The 21,804-nt window shown below is 34.8% G+C and overlaps 3 protein-coding genes across 4 annotated transcripts; all 3 read left to right on the plus strand.

The window, feature by feature from the left end:
* The first annotated feature begins 5,434 nt into the window (after positions 1-5,434).
* On the plus strand, positions 5,435-11,899 carry LOC107419765 (BTB/POZ domain-containing protein NPY1). Of its 2 annotated transcripts, none has more exons than XM_016028562.4 (4): positions 5,435-6,623; positions 8,430-8,499; positions 9,178-10,356; positions 11,005-11,899. In XM_016028562.4, exons 1-4 carry the CDS (start codon positions 6,562-6,564, stop codon positions 11,545-11,547), a joined length of 1,854 nt encoding a protein of 617 aa, XP_015884048.3. In that variant the 5' UTR covers positions 5,435-6,561; the 3' UTR covers positions 11,548-11,899. The 2 variants fall into 2 exon arrangements, with proteins under 2 accessions (XP_015884048.3, XP_048330985.1); XM_048475028.2 differs by lacking the exon at positions 5,435-6,623 and adding an exon at positions 7,384-7,588.
* A 362-nt stretch (positions 11,900-12,261) lies between these two features.
* Positions 12,262-17,045, plus strand: LOC107419749 (uncharacterized). Its single transcript, XM_016028541.4, has 8 exons — positions 12,262-12,406; positions 12,492-12,789; positions 12,993-13,197; positions 13,509-13,710; positions 14,676-14,869; positions 15,266-15,419; positions 15,836-16,000; positions 16,256-17,045. Exons 2-8 carry the CDS (start codon positions 12,615-12,617, stop codon positions 16,706-16,708), a joined length of 1,548 nt encoding a protein of 515 aa, XP_015884027.3. The 5' UTR covers positions 12,262-12,406; positions 12,492-12,614; the 3' UTR covers positions 16,709-17,045.
* Positions 17,046-17,695: 650 nt separating this feature from the next.
* Positions 17,696-21,340, plus strand: LOC107419750 (uncharacterized). Its single transcript, XM_016028542.4, has 7 exons — positions 17,696-18,061; positions 18,289-18,493; positions 18,597-18,798; positions 19,097-19,290; positions 19,800-19,956; positions 20,326-20,490; positions 20,734-21,340. Exons 1-7 carry the CDS (start codon positions 17,878-17,880, stop codon positions 21,229-21,231), a joined length of 1,605 nt encoding a protein of 534 aa, XP_015884028.3. The 5' UTR covers positions 17,696-17,877; the 3' UTR covers positions 21,232-21,340.
* The last annotated feature ends 464 nt before the right edge of the window (positions 21,341-21,804 follow it).

Raw genomic sequence — 21,804 nt, forward strand, 5'->3', positions numbered from 1 at the left:
CTCGGGGCTCTCTCCGATGCTTGTATTACTTTAGTGGGGTTTTGTCGGTGTTTGAAGCCCATAGTTTCAAGTTCTGGGTTTAGCCCATTGCTCATTTCATACCACAAAGCCCATATCTTCCAACAAAATGAGTATAAAGCCAATTTTCCAAAATAAGAGATTCGGTAGGATAGGTTAGGCCCAACCCAATTATAGGTGAAAAACATTTTTTTTTTCTACAATTTTTGGTTTCTTTTTCTATTGTACACCACACAAATAACTATATACACTCAGTTTGAGTATATTTCATTTATATTTTATAATCATGTAATTTTAATCTTGAGCAATTTTTATTTTGTCTTACATATTTTATTCCATGCTGTTATCTAGAGGCAAATCAGTGCTTAACACATGTAAACCATCTTCGTGTTGCACGATTAAAAAAAATAAAATTAAAGGGAAAAACATAATTGATTATTTATTTGGTTTATAGCTCTCTGGGTGTCAAAGGGACGTGTAGTGTAGTCGTATTCCAAAATGGATAAAAATGGTTAGAGCTTTGCAATAGAAAAGCGAGGCGAGTCTCTTGTCCATTATTGTTAAAGTTGTTTGGTCAAGGGGAAAAAAGAAAAAGTTAATAAGGGAAAATTCAAAGTGACAAGGAAAAGACACATATGAGTGCATAAACTGAGAGTGACGGTTTCAACTCTAGCTGGGGGTTTAGTCGCTTTTATTGAAATGGGCTGCACAAAACCAAATGCTGTGTGACATTAACATAATATCCATGCCTTAAAAACTACAATTCATAATTTATTTGTCATCTTCCAGTTTTTAGAATGTTGTATCTGTCTTCTTGTGCCTAAAACACATATCTGGCTTTTTCCTTTTTTTCTTTTTTTCTTTTTTTTCTCTTTTTTGCTTTTTTCTTACCTTTATTTTTATTTTCAATTGAATGTTGAATCGTGTAAAGTGAATCTTTTTCTACGTAATTCATATATCAACGTTTAGATACTCGGTTTGTGTACATAAGAGGACGTGACAAGAATCCGGCACTTTTCTTTTCTTTGTTCCTTTCGCTTTCTCTTTTGGTCTGGCACACCATTGTCACTGAAAGCACTTTCTTTTTTCTTTTTTCCCCCTTTCCTTTTTTTTTTTTTTTTTTAATTTTCTTTCCCATTTTTATGAAATAGCATTTGAGAGCTTTCTTTGCTGCATTACGCTTTTGTAACTATATGTACTAGTTTTCCGGTGTCTGCCATCATCAACGTTGATGGGATGAATGATATATATGGCATTTAAATACATCAAGAAAAATGAATAGTTATTTTTTTATTTTTTTGACTTATAATATAGAAACAGATTACATCAGCATTCAATGTATAAAATTTTGTATCATTTCACATTTCTATGACATGGTCAGGAAATTAAATGCATGAGACGAAATAAGCAGCGACTTGGATTGAGAACAATAAGGATATCCAAGAACTATGATCTATCCATATTCCCCCACTTGGCATGTCAATTCGTTAGAGTAATGACCAAAACACCGACACTTTAGATAACATGTATGTTTTACATAAATATTATTTTTTTTTTACAACGGGTGAAATCTTTGTTTTTTCAGGTTTGTTGCAAGAAACATAGTAAACAAAAACACTTTGATTTTGAATATATTGTTTTAGAAGGTGTTTGTGCAGATGAGTGCAATATTTTTTAGGATAATAATACATTTTGTAGAGTAATTTGTTAGTTAGGGTAGGGAGGTGGGGTAGAGAGAGATACGTAGTAAGTAGTTAGTCCAATCATGTTTAGCTTTAAGAGCATAAAACCTGGAGAGAATCTTGAAATCTCGAAGGCCAAGCAGAAATACCACCAATCACCCAAAACGTGCAACTTTATATTCTTCAAAACACACACACGGAGGGAGGGAGGGAGGGGTTGGGCATAAAGGGAGCCTTATGGTCCCCCACATCGGCCATCTGCCGAGTAAAAGCCCATCCACACCACACCCTTCCCTTTACCATTATATGCTTGGCCACTTTTGGACCCACCCATCATCATTTATTTATGATGGTTTTATTCCCACGCCTATTTCAACAATAATTCCTCCTTTTTACACACTCTCTCTTTCTCTCTCTCTATCTCTCTCCCCTCTCTCTCTTATAAATCATTTAACAAAGATGCTCCCCTTTTTGCTTCTTTATCATCTAAGTTTTTATTTTATCTTCTCGTTGGGTTCTATGCATAGTATGTGCCACTACTTGACGTGTATCCTTACATAATCACATTAAAATTATAGTCAAATGCTCTCTCGTAGATTGCATTTGCATATGGATGATATATGTAGTTTTGCCATTTTAATGACAATTGAATTGAACTGTCAATATCGGATAAAATAGGGACTTTATTACTAGTTATCCTATAGAAACAATTGTATGTATTGTATATTATTAAATGGGGATTGTTTACCGAACATCATGAATTTTCGTAGCTTGGATAGAAAACATTTTCCATATTGTACAATGTTAAATATGGAAAAGAAAAAATAAAATAGTAAAATTTTCTTTTATACTTTTGTTTTTTGGGTGAATAATTTTCTTTTATACTTTCTTTGCTTGTAAAAGGTAAAAACCTTGCAAATTTCGTACTATTTTGTTTGTACAAATAGTAAATGAGTCAGTGGCATGAATTAAAAACTATGCAGGTGAAAAATATGGGCACTAGTATTTGTATGTATAAGTTTTGAATTTGGAAATATATATATATATATATATATATATATATTCACACACGCACACAGACACACTCTCCAAAAGTTGGTGGTGGTTGACGGAGACAATCATGGCTCGCGCAGCTGTAAAGGCTGTGAGGGACTGAATACGAAAGGGAGGTGATTTGGACCAGGTAATTAAGCACCAACGCATGTAGTAGTAGAACGCCTACACAACGTAATAAAAGGTCCCCTACTTCCTCTACCACCTCTTACCATTTTCCTTCTTCAAACTTCACATAATTAGTAGCTTCGGGACCATGCAAACCTATCAATCAAAATAAAAGATAAGGGTGAATTATGATTTGCCGTCGAAATAATATTTCAATCCTCACCTCGATTGACAAGGTGAATGACACATTTCTTATTTTCTTAGCAAAAAATGGTAAAATGTAAGGTTTTTTCCTTTTCCATTGAATAGGCCTCCTAGCATGAATAGGTTTGGTACTACTATAGAAATAATTACGTATTGGGAGTTCATGAATCATGATAAAATAAATAAACAAACAAATAAGTGGTAAAAGTTTACTTTTTTTTTTTCTTTCTTTTTTTAAAGATTTTCTTATCATTGAAGTTGGAAAAGTTGTCATGTATCACATGTGATTGCTTTAATAATGTAATGTGGCTCTTTTTTAAGTAAAATTTAAAAAGGATTGGTGTTTTGGGTTTATTTCACACTTCAGTTTCAGAAAAAAAAAAAAAAAAGAATATGGTCCTCCCATTTTTAATAAATACAGCTCACTATCAACTTGTCCTTGTTTCAAAGGTCTATCTTAAATTTGAAAAAGATTAATATCTAAAAATCATAGCCAATTAAAATGTTTTAATGGCAAGATTTTGATGTACATAAAACAATACTAAATTTGTTTATTTCATACCCTTATGACGTGTCATTGTTTCATCAATTTGCATAGGTTTTACTCGCTTTTGTACGTTGGTCTCGTTTATACCCAAAAAAAAAAAATAATAATAATAACAGTTTTACGTTTTGAATTGTTGTAGGAGTAATTAATGTATTTTCATTTTGAATTGAATATATTTTAACATTTAATTCTATATATATATATATATTGTATTTTGATTTTTAAAGTTTTTTTTTTATTTTTAATTTTATCCTTAAAATGTTAAAGCTTTATTAGTTTAAGATTTATTTATACAAATAAAATTTAGTTAAAGAACCATTTGTATAAGTACAATTCTGAAAAAAAAAAAAACTTAAAATACTAAAACATGCTCAATTCAAAAAGAAATGATGCCAATTACTCATATCATACAGCATTCATTTGTTATTATTTGTTCATTGTTAGTGGGGTACAATAAAAGAAGCAATTTTTGATTCAAATTTTTAAGAACAAACAGCACTGGTAAGGCACAGTCATTAATACTTTCTTCCTTTTATATTTATTTATTTATTTGTTTTCTAACGTAATAGTCATTAATATCTTGAAGTTTAAACAGACAATACCAAAAGAACAAAAAGAAAAAATTCAGAGTAAATCTGAGGGTGAAAACAATGCACATTTTCAACAGTATGACAAGATATACAAAAACAGGACCACAATACGTTGCCGCTGCAAAGCACAATTGTGGACAAAAGAAAGTATAAAAATTGTATTTGTACCTATATTCATAAATTGGGCACGTAAAAAAAAAAAAAATAAATAAAAAATCAACAAACAGTTTCCGGCAGCAGCGAAAAACACTTTCACGAATTTTGCTCTCGCTTAAACCAGATGCAGAAAACGACGTAGTTGTTGAAAGGAGTTAGTCAAAATTTGTTGCCAAGTTAAAATTAGTATTAGTTAAATCGCCCACCTAATTTCTACAACAAAAAGCTCACCATTTTTTAATCTCAATGGTTGACTTTTTTTACTCACTTCCATTTTACTCAGTTTTTAAGATAACTAAGTTGATCTCGTTGCGCCTAACCACAATCCAACCCCAAAAATATATTCCTTAACATATGAAACAAATTTCGACTTCTTTAAACAGTTGGTAACATGGATTTTATTATTATTATTATTATTATTATTTTTAATTTTAAGATTTTGCCTTGAAAACTTAAGCCCCTTGCAATTTAGTAATCCATGTGTTCTGAAATGCTTCTTTGACTCATCACTGCATGGGTTTCGTAATTTAATACTTTTTTTGTTTTGTAGATCTGATCCAACTCCCATAAGGCAGATGCAGCAGAGGTTTAATTAAATGGAGCTAATTGATTAGCTCGGATCGTAAATATGGGTCCCTCCAACTATTTATTGATTGGATTGGGGCAGTGGGAACCCTTTCAAAATTGTAAAAAGAAGTTTTAAAAAAAAAAAAAAAGAAGTAAAAACCAAGACAAGAAAGGTAAAGTAGGATTGGAGGTTAATAATAATGTTAAAAACAGAGGAAATTAGATAAATTAGGAACGTGGGTTTTGATTAGTGGGGTGGTTCCGTTTTTCTTCTCTATGGGCTTCCCACCCAATGTTATGATGTGGCATTCGAAAAAAGTCAAAAGTCATTACTACGCGTCAAACGGTTAAAGAACGTGGGAAATTTTTAACTTTGTGGCCGGAAGGGAGGGAAGAGGGTATTTTGGAGAATAGGAGAAAACAATAGGGGTAAAATGGTCAATAAGAGGGTGGCGTGCTTTAACGGCATAAAAAGCTCCTTAAAAGTCCTTCCGAGCGACCCTGTAACAGAGTCCCCTACTTCCCTCTTCTCCCTATACACACACACACGCACACACGCATTAAACAGACTACACCCAAACACTTTCTCTCTCTAACTTTCCTTCCCCCTTTTGTTTTTTTCTCTCTCTCTCTCTAAATTTTATTTTTTCATTTTATCTTTTTTTGCTGCAAATATTCAGTGGCTACAGAACAGAACAGGGAGGGAACAGCTGCGTCAGAGCTACAGTCATGAGATATATCATCACGTATTAGAGAGAGTGAGTGAGAGATACGAAAACAAAAAACCAGAGGAGGACGACTCATTGAGATTTGCGCTACGAGAGAAAAAAGAGAAAATATATATTTTTTGCAATTTTACAAAAGATAAAAGAAAAATAAAAAACAAAGAAGATCTTCAGCGGATCAGTGTGATTTAAAGCAAAGGCGGCGAGAATTTATGATGAGCTTGTTTCAGAGAGAAAGCGAGATATAACTCCCCCCCACACCTTTCCCTCTCTGCCTCCTAAGCTCTCTCTGTCTACATAGCTGGCTCCTAATTACATTTGCTCTACAATTATTTCTTTCTCTCCCCGACGCCAGAAATTTCTGTATCCAAATAGTTTTCTCTATCTGTTTTTTTTTTTTTTTTTTCTTGTTCCCCAAGCCATTTTCTTTAAAATCCTGAAGCGTCATTGTAAGATTTTTTTTTTTTTTTTTAAGGTTTTCGAATTGAGATTTTTTAATATATATATATTTTAAAAAATCTATATAAGAGCGTCATCAATGTCATCATAAAGGCTGGAAGTCGATGGGAACAACGCGAAAATCGAGACGGTGGTATAAGGGCTGGACAGGAGAAAATCTTGCAGGGATTGTCTCATTCCAATGTTTATTGTTATGATCCAGTGGTTGCGTGTTTTAAAGAAACAGAGGAGGCTTTGAAGAAGAAGAAGAAGCTCTATTCTGGTGTCTTTGTCTGGTTAAGCTGTAGGAAGAGAGGAGTTGCAGAACCCGCCATTTTAGAGTGAGAAAGCTGGTTGATAGATAGCATCTTCAGAGGAGAAAGTGGCGTGATTTGTGTGGTATCTATCTGAAAGTTTTTTTTTTTTTCCCTGTAATTTTGGGTGCGGCAGAGAGGTATTTTTGGAGGGTAAAAATGAAGTTTATGAAACTGGGTTCGAAGCCTGATGCGTTTCAAGCTGAGGGAAAATCGGTCAGGTAAAGGAGCTTTTCTTTTCTTTCTTCCCTTGAAAGATGTTATGGTACTCTTGAGTTTTCTCTATTATTATATTTTTATGCTATTTTCTTTTATTTGATGTTACTGTTTTCGTTGGAATTAGAGTTAAATTTTGCCTTTAACGCCAATGCTATAGATATATTTAGCTTCTCTTTGAGACATTAACTTCCCTCTATTTTTTTTTTTTTTTGCTTGGAGAAGATTTTAATTGGATCCATCGCTCTTTCTCTTCTTTTTTTTTTTTTTTTTTTTTTGTGTTCTTGGGTGTAATTTTAAATATGAAAAGCTTTGCCAAAAGAAAGTAAAAAGGGTGATATTTAATAGTAGATGAAAAAGCAAAAAATTAACCACACCATATGATGAACTTGGAAAAATGTTAAAAATAAGAAATCAATGTAAGAAAAAGAAAAGCACATGGGTGTTTTTGTACTGTTGTTGCTATAGAATTATTGTTATTTCCATTAGATTATTGTGGACGGACGGATATAGAGGGTCCCTAAGGTTATTCAGGAGGTGGTCCTGTCTTGAAGCTGTTCCATTTTTATTGAGTTTGTGGTCCAAACGTGGTAAAGTCATATTGAGTACCCAAGGCCCTTTAATCATCACGGTGGTCACATTCCTCCTGTAAACGATGACATTGCTTCTACCAACGTTTTATATATATATATATATATATATATTTTCCGTATCTCCATATGAGGTCTGATTGGTGATTATATTCGGAAATTCGGACTTACAGTTAATAGGAAAAGTTGGCTTTGGGGTTGGGGGCTTTGGTTGGGTGGATGATTTTCATTACCATGTAGGTGCACATGTCGTTGTCACAGGAGCATGTTAAGGAATGGAATTTCATGAGCTCTTAAATGTGGATGATGTCATCTTGCAAGTTGGATTGCTTGGCTGAAACCGAGCCAAATTGGTGGTTGGTTTGAAGTAGATAATCGTGGTATTATATTAGTGGTAGGACTTTTCTAATCATTACTAGGTTAATGGAACTTAGAAACTTTGAGCACTGATAGGGCCTTTGAAACGGGGTTTCACTTTTTAGTTCCCATTATGTGGGAATTCTTAGTGAGAAATTTGATTTCGAACTTGTAAACCTGAATTGAGAACTAAGCTAGCTTTTATTTCTCAGGGGAAAGATGTCTTTAGGAAAGAGAAAAAAACGTTGTTCCCACTAACTGGATTCCATTTGCTTCCTCAAAATAGTGGGACACTTGTTAATTTGTTGCGGTATTAGACTTTGAAGAACTCTGTCTAAAGCCTAAACCCGTCATTCAATTAAAGTCTGCATATTAGGCCTATTTATGTGGAGAACATGTGAGCTGTAGTGTTGAAATCGATAAATTTCTACTTGTCCATATGCTAATGAAATAAACATTTATGCAGAAGAAATCTTTAATCTCTGTTTATTTAAGATATTTGGATTCTAAAAGCTACTTGCCTTTTTTTTTTTTTTTTTTGGGCCACTAGATTATTGGTTAATCTACGTTATTAATGCATCATCTTCATTTTGTTGTTACAGAGTAGAGGCTATTGCAAAAATTCTACATATGATTAGAATTATGAAGTCTGTGTCACTGGATAGAGTTGAATTCACATTGCTGTTATGTGTATAATTTTGTCTTGCATGCATTAGGACAGTGGAAAACAATATGAAAGCTTCTCTTTTTGTCTTGTTCCAATTCGTGAACCATTGATATATGTCCTCGTTATGATTTTGTTAAATTAATAGACCTTGTACTATCTTGCCTGTGGCCTTAGCTAATTTTCATATAATTATGCAGATATGTCTCATCTGAATTGGCTACAGATGTCATCATAAATGTTGGTGAAGTGAAGTTTTGCCTCCACAAGGTATATTTTCCTCGTTATATTATCATCCTAAAGTGAGATGGGTATTTATTATGTTCTGCTGTTGGATTTGGTTTGTTCAAATCGTGCTGATGTGATTAACCAAATGTAACAGTTATCAATGAGGAAGTGGTATTTTTGTATATAACCACGACAATGTAGTTTGAACCAGTCTTAACTAAGGTCGGGTGGTTTCATCAATTATGGTTTCTCTAATTTCAGGTTGTTCTACAGAGATGCTCTCTGCTGGGACTTTAGCTGCATAAATGTCTGTTAGGTCTCCGTATATATGATAGCTCTTTTCAAATTCACTGTATCTTTTGCTATTTATAATTTTATGGGGAAGATGGGAGGATTGTAGCATTTATTTAGCCCATACTTGCTGTGTGTGATGGGCATGAACAGTGTTATTTACAACTTGAGCATAAAGGTTCCTTCCTTTGTTGGTAGCTTTTAACTGCTAGATTGCTATGCCTCATTGAAGAATATATATATATATATATATATGTATGAAAATAAATAGATGACCCCTACCTGAATAAGTCGGAACCTTCAAGAGTATTATTTATCTATTTTTTTTACTTTGTGGAACACAACGAGAAAACAATGGGCCTGTTGCAGCCTCTCTTTAGCTTGTTTAACCTTTTCTTATCTTATGATTTTGGCCTGATGTTTTTGCAGTTCCCTCTTTTGTCCAGAAGCAATCGTTTACAAAAACTAGTTTCAAAAGCCAGTGAGGAGAGTTCTGATGAAATTCAAATGGCGGATTTCCCTGGTGGGCCAAAAGCCTTTGAAATATGCGCAAAATTTTGCTATGGTATGACTGTTACTCTCAATGCATACAATGTTGTGGCTGCTCGTTGTGCGGCTGAGTATCTTGAAATGACTGAAGATGTTGACCGGGGTAATCTGATATTTAAAATTGAGGTATTTCTCAACTCAAGTATCTTCCGTAGCTGGAAGGATTCCATTATCGTTCTCCAAACCACAAAATCTCTTTTGCCATGGTCTGAGGATCTGAAGATCATAGGAAGATGCATAGATTCCATTGCTTCTAAAACTTCTGTGGACCCTGCAAATGTTAGCTGGTCCTACACATTTAATAGAAAATTAGCAGAAGCTGATAAAATTGTTGAAGATGGGATGAAGTTCCGAGAAAAAATAGAATCTGTCCCAAAGGATTGGTGGGTTGAAGATATATGTGAGCTGGATATTGATCTCTACAAAAGAGTAATGATTGCTGTAAAGTCTAAGGGAAGAATGGATGGTGCTGTGATTGGGGAGGCACTGAAAACTTACGCAGTTAGGTGGTTGCCAGATTCTATTGATGCTTTGGTTTCTGATGCTCATACATGGAGAAACAAATCTCTTGTGGAAACAATTATTTGCTTATTGCCTACTGATAAAGGTATGGGTTGCTCATGTAGTTTCTTGTTGAAACTGTTGAAAGTTGCTATTTTGGTTGGCACAGATGAGACATTGAAGGAAGAATTGGTGAAGAAGATAAGCTTGAAGTTGCATGAAGCTTGTGTTAGTGATTTATTGATCCCAGCAAAGTCGCCCCAAATTACCATATATGATGTTGAATTGGTTCAATCCATTGTAAGCCGATTTGCAATTCATGAGAAATGTAATTGGGGTTCGGATGTTGTTGATAAGAATATGAAGGGCACAGATAATTTCATCTTAGGCAGTGCATCCCTATTAAATGTTGGTAGATTGATTGATGGATATCTTGCAGAAATTGCAAGCGATCCAAATCTTACACTTTCTAGCTTCATAAACTTGTCAACATCCATTCCTGATTCAGCAAGGCCGATTCATGATGGTTTGTACAAAGCAATTGACATTTACCTGAAGGTAGGATTTCATTCCATCTGTCAAATTCTTTTAGCTATGGTCTAACTGTCTCTTGATTTGAGTAGAGTTGCGACTGTCATTCTTGTAAGGTGCAAGTTGAGCACAGTGAAAAGTTCTGTTGGGCTTTACCATTATATCTAGCCTGGAGCTGTTTGGTTTTTGTTGTCCCATCTCCCTGCCTTGGGAAGGTTACATCAAGAAGAGATGTTGGTAGCAGTACAACCATGTGTTGTTAACTTGTTACTTTTGATGTTATCTCTTCTCCTAAATCCATAAATGCAAATCTTTTGGAATTACCTCTCACCTCTTAGCTTTCCTGTTTTAAGTTATCACTTTCGGGAGGTTATCTCTTCCCCTGAATTGATAAATGCAAATCTTTTGGAACTAACTCTTACCTCTGAGCTTTCCCTGTTTTAAGTTATCACTTTCTGGTTGTTATTTGGTAGTAGTGACACTTCCTCATCATCCTTGTTAAGCACAAAATGTAGCATATGTATTCAAAATTGCAAATTAGAGAATTTAGGTCATTGATAGTTGTTTAGTGTGAAAACTGACCCACAAATGTGAAGCACTGGCATTTTAGATGGATGTTCATCATTTGGAGTTTTAGTGCATTTGCTGATATCTAGTATTTATTTTTGTCTTCAGGAACATCCCAGTTTGTCAAAAGCTGACAGGAAGAAAGTATGCAGTTTAATGGATGTCAAGAAACTGACAATGGACGCATCCATGCATGCTGCACAGAACGAGAGGCTTCCACTCCGGGTGGTGGTTCAAGTTCTCTTTTTTGAGCAGGTTAGAACCTCTGCAAGTGCAAGATCCGTTAAAGATCATCCCCGTGACACCTCACGTTCTACAACAAACACAGATGAAGAATGTGAGAAGCCAGCTGCGGAGAACTGCAAATCCCTCAAGAATCAGATGATGAGCCAGATGAAGTTAAATGAGGAGTTTCCAACCAATGGTAAATTAACCAAGAGGAACAACAAAAGCAGTAGAAGCGGTGTGCAACTATTGCCATCTCGGTCGAGGAGAATATTTGACAAACTATGGGCAGTTGGTAAAGGGGGACATGGAGAGAATAAAAGTTCAGAGACATCTGGGAGCTCTCAGAGTCCCACATCAATGGCTCCGGGGGATACAAAGTCCTCTGGTTCATCTTCAAGACAGAGAAGGCATTCCATTTCCTAGAAGGGTAGTTTACTTTGGCGCTCTAATTAGAACCTCAACAATTGAGGAAGATGCTCCAACTGCCAAGTGTAAAAAGTGGTAGGAATGATTTTGTTGTAGCTAAATGATGAATTTATGTTTTTCTATCTGCAAATTACCGCCATAGAGAGAGGGTGTTTTACTGTAGTAGTAGATATGTAATCTGTGTATTTAGCCCACCAAAAAAAAAAGTTCCGTTAATCCCTGTATTCGTGTGCCTCTCTCAACATTTGTGGGTCCAAATTGTATTATTATCTATCTTTTCCCGTGATATGTATTTGCTTATTTCATATTTTACATTGATCTAGAAAAATATCATGTTCTTTTCGTCTTATATTATAACTTATATTATAACTTGTTTCTTTAATTGATGTCGTAATATATATATATATATATATTTTTGTTATTTGGGGAAAATTATGTACGAATCATTCATGGTCGTGGAATTTATACTTCGTACTATTGTCATTTTGGAGAGTGTTATTTGTGATTGTCACTGCCACTTTCAATTAATTATCATAAATTTAATGATCACAAGAATAAAGTAAAATATTAAGATAAAATATTCTATATAAAAATTGTTATGTTTTTTAACGCTGAACTGTTTGACATTGCATATCAGAACTTATTGTAGCTTGATAACCTCTTCCCATTCAATAGTCAGGAATTCTTGGCAGTCGGAACAAAAGCTTGTCTTCCTGAATACCTCCGTCCAGTGCCAAAGAATTCCTCGGTAGGTCCTATAAAAGTTTGTCCATTTTGGGCCATTTCAAGCGCAGATTCTAAAGGCCCAACAAGATGAGAGAGAAAAAGGGATAAGGAAAATGTTGCAACGTAAAGGGTACGACCGTAATTTAAGGTATGCTGAATGATTTGTTGGGGTAAAAGAAAAAAAATAACTAACATTTATATAATTCATTCGCCAGAAATCAGCGGCAAAACTTGTATTGGGATATTCTTCCAGGTTTGACTTTCTCCTTTTCTTCTTCGCCCCCCCCTGGAATTCACACACTCACTCTCACTGTGAGTGTGGGATTTAGTGGAGGAAGATGGAAGCGAATTACAGAAGAAGAAGCATAGCTATTATTGCTGTCTTTGTATTAGTTAGTTTTCGTTTTTCTCTCGTTGTCACTGATACTTCACGCCAATGCAAAGCTTGGCTCGTCCTGTCCATCCCTACAGATATGCCCCACCTCCGTCCCGTCTCTGGCGTTCTTGCTACCGGTAATATTTTCAATCTTCCTCTCTGTTTGGTTAGCTAGAAAATTCAGCAAAATCTGAACTTTTGAAATCTAGCTAGAAAATTCAGCAAAATCTGAACTTTTGAAATCTTTAGTCATCCATTTGGTTTATTTTCTAATAATAAGAAAGAAATCATTTTTATTTTTTTACTTTTTTTATTTTTTTGGTTTACGATGGTGGATTAGCGGACGTTTTCCAGTGGTTGGCTGGGAATTCTTCCCGGAGGCTGGACATAATAGCACAGTACTGGCAGCTGAGAGCGCATCCTGAAGATCCTCGTTCAGGGGATTATGGATACTCGAAACGCGATATGAAGAAATTTGGTGCTCAGGAAGGCTCAAAAGTTTACAAGTCTATAGAGAATGCTGCTGACCGCAATGTTAGTATCAGGTACAGTTCCCATTTGGGTTTACAACCTCATGAACATCAACAGGGTCTTTTGGGTTTTTATATTTCTAGTTCCCAATCAAATTTGGAATTTTCTGCAAATTTCATTTAAAGACGCAATGAAAATGGTACTGTATTGTTGCTTGTAGTTTTGTATGAGTTGAATAGAAACATCCAATTATTCATGTGTAATGTGTATGGATGTGTTACTCATGTATAATTTGTACTGTATTTCTTGCTTCTTAAATAGAAGCATGTTCGTATTTTTTCGTTGTTATGCTAACTATTATATTTTCTAATTGGATATCATTTAGATTGCTGTCACACTCAGGAGTATATCCTGACTATACTAGAGAACCATCCAACCTTGCTTCAGGAAGGCCAAATGTAAAGAATGTGACTTTGTTGCTTGGAGATTGGTGGGGGTCAGGCATAGTCCATACAAAAGTATGGATATCAAATCGCCAAGATGTATATATTGGATCTGCAAACAATGACTGGAAATCTCTTACTCAGGTATGTTTGAAATATAGATTATTGCTTAATTTACCATGAATTAGGAAAGGAAAAATCTCCTATTTCATTAGAAGCTGTTACTTGTTTCTTCTGCGGCTGCGCTTAGGAGGGGAAGCACAGATCGGATACTGTAGGTTGATGGATTTATAACGTTAAAGTATCAGCTTTTGCATCCTCTAAACATGTTTTCTTAGGTAAAACCTGTTTAGCAAGTCTTCTGGGACCAAGTTTCTTGAGAATATAGATGATGGATCTTTGGGCTGCATTATTTTGTTTTAACATCCAGTATAATTACCATCCATGTCGAGGCCCAGTGACACATTGAAAGCACAGATCGGGTACTGTAGGTTGATGGATTTATAAAGTTAAAGTATCAGCTTTTGCATCCATTAAACATGTTTTCTTAGGTAAAACCTGTTTAGAAAGTCTTCTGGGACCAAGTTTCTTGAGAATATAGATGATGGATCTTTGGGCTGCATTAATTTTTTTTAACATCCAATATAATTACCATCCATATCGAGGCCCAGTGACACATTGAAAGCACAGATCGGATACTGTAGGTTGATGGATTTATAACGTTAAATTATCAGCTTTTGCATCCATTAAACATGTTTTCTTAGGTAAAACCTGTTTAGAAAGTCGTCTGGGACCAAGTTTCTTGAGAATATAGATGATGGATCTTTGGGCTGCATTATTTTGTTTTAACATCCAATATAATTACCATCCATGTCAAGGCCCAGTGACACATTGAAAGTAAGAGCTTGTGGAAATCATCATACTTATAGATTGTTTAATTTTGGTCTTTTTCTGTGAAGCAGGGCGAAAGGCATATATTCATTTTCTTTTTTCCAGGAAACTTCCTTGTTGCTAACTTCCTGTTGCTTTGTACTTTTACTCTACTAATTATTCCTGCATGTTAGTATTACAGAATGTCTTACACGTTTGTATATGTTCAACATATGCAGGTGAAAGAACTTGGAATCTATCTTGTTGGTTGTCCAAAAATAGCAAGAAAGGTTGAAGCCTACTTTAACAACTTATGGACGCTAGCATCTCTTAATTCTTCTGAGTATACAAACACTGTTTCAGATCAACAATGGCAGATTGAAAGAAAAGTTCCCTGCTGGTCACGATTCATTGATACTGATTTGAGGTGTAGGTATGTTTGATACCGAGTGTGATATTGTTTATAGAATCTCCAGTTGTGTAAGAAATTGTGGAACATTAATAGCTCTGCCTATTTTAGAATTTTGCCTTTTCATATATGCTATCATCCCTGCTTCTAGGGTACTGTTGCTTATGCTGTCCACGTATGATATGCAATTTATTCAGTATATAGCATTCTATTTTTATCTGGAAGCTATTTGGAAAGCGGGAATCACATTCTTCTGTGCTTTATAAGTCTTCATTTAACTTCAGTGTAGTATTATATACTTAACCAAACTGCACTGTCAATTCACGTATTCTCAGAAGCCTACTTGAAACTTCTATTACAATTCCATCATTCACGATAACTAGATCCACATAATTACAACAGGTAGCTGTGACACTGCAGGTCACCTATTCCTCGATTTGAGGATATTCCCTATGTATTAGGATATCCTATACTGGCAAGCCCTAAAGTTTTTAAATTGCCAATCAAGACTCCTGGCCGTGATTATCCAGCTTTGGAGCCTCAAGTCAGCTATCTCTCTTTCGCTCCTCCAGAGGTAATTAGGGGATTGTATAAAGTTTAATTTCTGATATCTATGCTATAAAATTGCAAAAAAAAAGGAGAAAAATAAAAAATAAAAATTGGTCACTAGATACTTGTTATTGATGCTTTTTGGTAGAGTTGGAAGGAAAATTCATCCTCTAGATGAACCATCTATAGCATTCATAAAACAGACTCCAAATGGCGGCTTCTGGAATCCTATGTATCAATGCCAACAAGCATGCATCACAGCTTGACTTTAATTCTTTTCATCATTGCAATGTTTAGTTCTATATGCTTATGTTTTTTGGAATAGGTTAGTGTCATGCTTTTATTCAGATGATAAAAAATACTAAAAGCAATTGTAAATCTTCGAAATGGGTATTGAACTTTAATCTTCACTCACATTTTGATGCCCCATGATGGTTGCAGCTTTCATTTGGCAGATACCAGCCTGATGAACAAGCATGGTTGGATACTATTAAATCTGTTGGATACGGATCAAGTTTAAGGATAAGTACCATGGACTGGCTTGGTCAGTCCCAATATACGAAGGAAACAGTTTACTGGTCATCCCTTTCCTCTGCAATATCGGAGGTAACTTCCATTGTCCATTTTACCATTTGTATTCCCTTGAAGCATTATAATTTTTCTTAGAGATTTGGTAGCAAATCAGTTTGGCCAGTGTTGTATAGTTTGTAAGTACAGAGTGGATAGAGGTTTAATTGCTTTTCATATTCATCATTGCTATTGAAGTTTTTGTTTGAAATTCTTTTACTGCTCTTATAAGCATAGCTGGTAATGGATTACGATGTATAATCTCAGCAAGTACATGGAATATGAATATGTTAGGTTGTGTTTGGAAAACATGCAAAAGTGAAGATATTGGTAGCATACTGGACACATTTTATCAACAACACAGATCAGTATCTGAAGTCTCTTCTCTACACAAATGTTCTCTGCTCGTCGTCCAAGTACAAGAAATGTTCTGGTAAAGTAGAGATAAAGTACTACATGGTTCCAGGTTACAACATGACAGGACCCGCAAAGCACCATAAAGCTAAGACTGGAAATATCTACCCGGGTTTTACCAGGGTCAACCATGGAAAGTACGCAGTGAGTGATGTCCGAGCCAATATTGGGACAAGCAATCTTATATGGGATTACTTTTATGCAACAGCAGGGGTGAGCTTTGGTACATATAATCCTGCCATTGTTTCGCAACTTCAAGAAATCTTCGATGCTGATTGGAATTCTCCCTATGCTGTGCCTGTGGAAGAGTTGGGTCGTTCTTGTACAAGTTAATGACAACTTGTAAACTTGTTAAAGAGTCTCGAGACTGCAAAAGCTCCATTTCAGAGGACCAAATGAGCTGAAGATATGGAGTTTGAGTAGATGAACTTGAAAACTCTTTTCTCTTGATAACTTTGATAGTCAGAAGATAAGAAGTCAGATCTCTTTATTACCATTAAATTATTATATCTGAATATATCAAAGCAGATATGTAAAACAGAAATGCCGTATTATTATTTTTTTTCCCACCTTTTTAAAGTTCTTTATTATTGTTATTTTCCCCACTTATTATTATTATTAACGTTCTTCTTTAAAAGCTACGTCTATTCGCATTCTATTATTTCTTTTAGCCATGTGTGATGTTTGTATTCTCTTGGTGTTATTTAAATTTAATCAATTGTTTATAAATAATTAAAAGATTTAATCAAACTGCGGAATCCACCAAAAAGTAGTTTATGCGTGTTTATGATTTTTTTTTTATTTTATTATTATTATTATTTTTTTTTTATGAGGCTATAGTGGAAACAACAATTGAGGCATGTTTATGCAACATGTTTGTATCGACTTCCATTGTACATAAATATAATAATTGGGTTGGAAAGGATTTGCTTTTATTTATTTACCATGCCCCAGATTATTGGCTGGCTGAGGAAAAGGGAAAGAAGGGGAAAATAAATAAAATAAAATAAAAAATTACTACTAAAATTCTGACTGTAAACTTTCACTGAATAACGAAGTTCCTATTTTCTATTTTAGTATTTTTATTTTTGGTAGATTCTATATTAGTATATTTGTTATGAAAAAATGTTATAGTAAGTCAACGCAAAATCATCTAAAAAATTAATATGAAGTGATTTTTTTTTTTTTTTTTTTTTAAGGTGAATTTTGAGTTGGAGAATTTAGGAGTTAGACAAGACAATGGCTTTCATGGAGAATACTAATCCAGTGTCATTAGAATTATTAATGGTGTAATTAAAGAAGCTATGTATCTCGTGGTTTATTTTGCAAATCTCTTGGCATCATAGTGCTGTATGCATCATTGAATAACTGAAGAACGAGAGTGGGACCCATGTACAGAATTCAGGAGATTTTTATAGTCTGTAAAATTTTTATTGCTTAATGGAAATTTGACTTTTCCACTAGTTTTTGATACAGACACAGAGGAGGGAAGAGAAGAGACGATGAAAGTGAGTTGCATAGAAACAGGAAGAAATTTCATTCTTGTTGTGTTAGTGTTTGATATTTTCTCATCGCTTTCTCTTGCTGCTGTTTCTCAATCTTCACCGCAATGCACAGCTTGGCTTGTCCAATCAATTCCTACCGATTTGCTCCACCTCCCCCGTGTTTCTGGCGTCCTCTCTACAGGTAATTTCTTTCTTTTTCTTTTTCTTTTCTTTTGCTTTTTTTTTTTTTTTTTCCCCACTTAATTCCTGTTTGTTATCTCGGAAAATTCATGAAATACTAAACAAGCTTCTCTTTTAACTGTTTACTTATCAGTCCTCAAGCTAGATCTTGTCTTCTAGTTCTAGTTCTTGTTTTTGCTCAGTTGTATCCCTTGAATATTTTTTTTCTCCTTTTTTAATGGTGTATAGCGGACGTGTTTCGGTGGTTGGCTGGGAACTCATCCCAGACGTTGGACATTACAACTCAGTACTGGCAGCTGAGAGCTCAACCTGAAAATCCTCTTTCAGGGGATTATGGATACTCCAAAGATGATTTGCAGAATTTTGGTGCTCATGAGGGTTATGGTGTTTACAAAGCCCTAGAGAATGCTGCTGATCGCAATGTCAATATCAGGTTAAGTTTTTTTGGCTCACTTATCATTCATAATAATTTTGTATTAATTGATATCACCATCCAACTATGCAAGTTGTGTTCTTTTTTCAATTCTGGAATGTAGGTTGCTATCACACTCAGGAAGAAACCCTTATTATACCTCGGAACCAGCCGAACTTGCTTCGGGGAGACCAAATGTAAAGAATGTGACTTTGTTACTTAGTGAATGGTGGGAAAAAGGTTTAATCCATTCAAAGATATGGGTGTCGGATAATCGAGATGTATATATTGGATCTGCGAACATGGAGTGGAGATCTCTTACTCAGGTCCATTCATTTGTAGTTTAGTTTATTGCTTACTTTATCATGAATTATAGTAAAATGCAAAATCTACTGTTCTGAATATATAAAAACTAGAACTTATTTGAATTGCTGATGCATTTAGGAGCACTGTAATACAGATATCTGTCATATTAGGTTCACGCACATCGATAGTGTTAAAAGTTTCAACACTTGCATGATTGCATCTAGTAATGTTTACTGATCTCCTACTATCATATTAGATGGTAGATTGTAGTTGAACCATTTTGTATTTTGACCATGGTACATTTTATAATGTATGCAGGTGAATGAACTTGGAATCTATCTTGTTGGTTGTCCAATAATTGCAAAACAGGTTGTGTCCTACTTTGACAACCTATGGACACTTGCATCCCTTAATTCTCCAGATTATACAAAAATCGTGTCAGATCAAAAGTGGCAGATTGAAAGAAAAGTTCCTTGCTGGTCCCGGTTCCTTGATTCTCAAGTCAGGTGTAGGTATGTACAAAGCGTTTCTGAAAATCAAATTTCCTAGTTTTTATTTTATTTTATATTATTTTATCTATGGTCTTTTTATTAGTGCTGGAAATTTCTGTCAATAGCTTTGCATCATGCTGCTGTCAAACAAAAATCTTTACCTCAAGCTGCATTTGTTATCGACCTTAGTAACTTTTATCTTCTTATATATGGTCTTACTCATGCTTCTGGGGTATTATTGCTTATGGTGTTCAAGCATGTTATGTAATTGATGTGCAATATTGTTTGTTTTACTTTATTTGTTTATTTATTATTTGGAAGCTGTTGTGGAAGATAGGTATGCATATTGTATGCTTTTGAAAGTCTTTGTTTGACTTGAGGAGGTTATAGTTTGCATTTTAAACATCTTTTAAAAGTGTTATAACACAATTTTAAAACACCCGGTTAATTCCTATATATGTAAAGATGAAAAAGTTCCCCTTTTTGTGCCAACTAAATTCAGATAATTGTACATCATTGTGCCACTGCAGGTCTCCTCTTCCTCCATTCATAGAAACTCCCCATGTAGCAGGATATCCTGTGCTGTCAGATCCTAATATGTTTAAATTGCCAATTCAGACTCCTGGATGCAACTATTTATCAGCTTTTGAGCCTCAATCCAGCTATCTCTCTTTTGCTCCTCCAGAGGTAATTCAAAGAAAATTAAGGGATTAAAACCAATTGCATAAGCATGCCAATTCATAATATGTGATGTAATTCAAGTGATTTTGAGATGCCACAACTAAAACCATTGATGGATGAAGCTTTTTGGTGTATTCTAATAAAGAGTGTTTGCCACGTATGCCTCATTGCTTGACACTAATATTTACACTGTTTCGGTTTTTGATGCTGCTTTAGTCCTTCATGCATAAAGTTTCTTATAATGGAGTGGTGTAACACGTTCATTCTAGATAAGAGGAGGAACTTTCTAAATGCTAAATGGGCAGTTGTAAATCTACGACACTTTTGACTGAGTTTAGTCTTTCACTCAATTTCATGCCATTTGTTTGTCGACAGCTGTTATTTGGCAGTTACCAGGCTGATGAACAGGCATGGGTGGAGACTATTAAATCTGTTGGGAAAGGAGGGACTGTAAGGATAAGTACCATGGACTGGCTTGATCAGTCCCAATATACCAAGCAAACAGTTTACTGGTCGACCCTATCCTCTGCAGTATCAGAGGTAACTTCCATTGTCATTGCCATATCTATTTTCTTGAAGCACGATAATTCTCCTTCTCATTAGATATTATTGTAGTGAAATTAGATTGCTCAATGTTTTATAGCTCAGTACTGCTGTTTCTCGATTTTCCCACAGGACAGCAAACTGTCAATTGACTTATCTAAATTGTTCTGCTATTTCAAAATATGGTTAGCTCATACTTGTCATCGATACTCTTACCGAAGTTTATGAAAATGTTTTAAGGTTGTGTTTGGAAAGCATGCAACAGTGAAGATACTGGTAGCATACTGGGCACATCTTTTCAACAACGCAGATCAGTATCTGAATTCGCTCCTCTACTCGAACGTTCTTTGCTCTTCTTCAAAGCACAACAAATGCACAGGGAAAGTAGAAATCAAATACTACATCGTTCCGGGTTTCAACATGACAGGACCAGCTATAAAGGATGGAGAAAAGACGGAAAACAGGTACCCTGCTCATAGCAGGTTCTACCATGCAAAATATGCAGTGAGTGATGTCCGAGCTCATATTGGGTCCAGCAATATTATATGGGATCATTTTTATTCAACAGCTGATGTGAGCTTTGGTATTTACGATCCCGCCATTGTTTCCCAACTTGAAGAAATCTTTGATGCTGACTGGAATTCTCCCTATGCAGTCCCAGTGGAAGAGGTGGTAGAGGGTGGTCCTCTGCATTGTGTCGGAAGCTCCATGTCGATGAACAGTGTATTGAAATTGTAATCCATGCTACGATGACTATCAATTTGTATGCTTTGTATTATTTATTAAATAACTTCTTGCAACTCTAATGCTAGTTGGAAATAAAATAAGCTTGATAAGATAATGACCATCCTTGTTTGAAAACTAAGCAAATATATGTTATAATTAACCATTATAAAATGAGATACCGTATTTACTTTTATTCCCCCTTTTTTTTTTTTTCTTTTTTTTGTTTGATATTGGGGGTCGGAAAATAGTAGATAAGCTCATCTACTTCCAGGCCGAAAAAGAAAAAGGTTTTTTTGTTTTTTTGTTTTTTAGTCTTTGGGTCTTTCTCCATAGAAATAATAACAATAACAATAATAATAATAATAATAATAATAATAATAATAATAATAAAGGAAAAGTGAGATCTGTTTTGATAAATGAAAAAACAAAAAAAAACAAAAAATTGTTAGATATTGGAACGCAGACGGACGCACATACACATACCAAAAGAAGCGATGTATTCCAATTTTCAACAGATTTTTTTGGGTTGGGTCCATCGTTGTGTTTGGCCCATATAGGTCGGGCCTTAGCCCTAAACTAAAAGGC

Source organism: Ziziphus jujuba, chromosome 5, assembly GCF_031755915.1.
Source record: "Ziziphus jujuba cultivar Dongzao chromosome 5, ASM3175591v1".
Lineage (NCBI taxonomy): Eukaryota > Viridiplantae > Streptophyta > Magnoliopsida > Rosales > Rhamnaceae > Ziziphus > Ziziphus jujuba.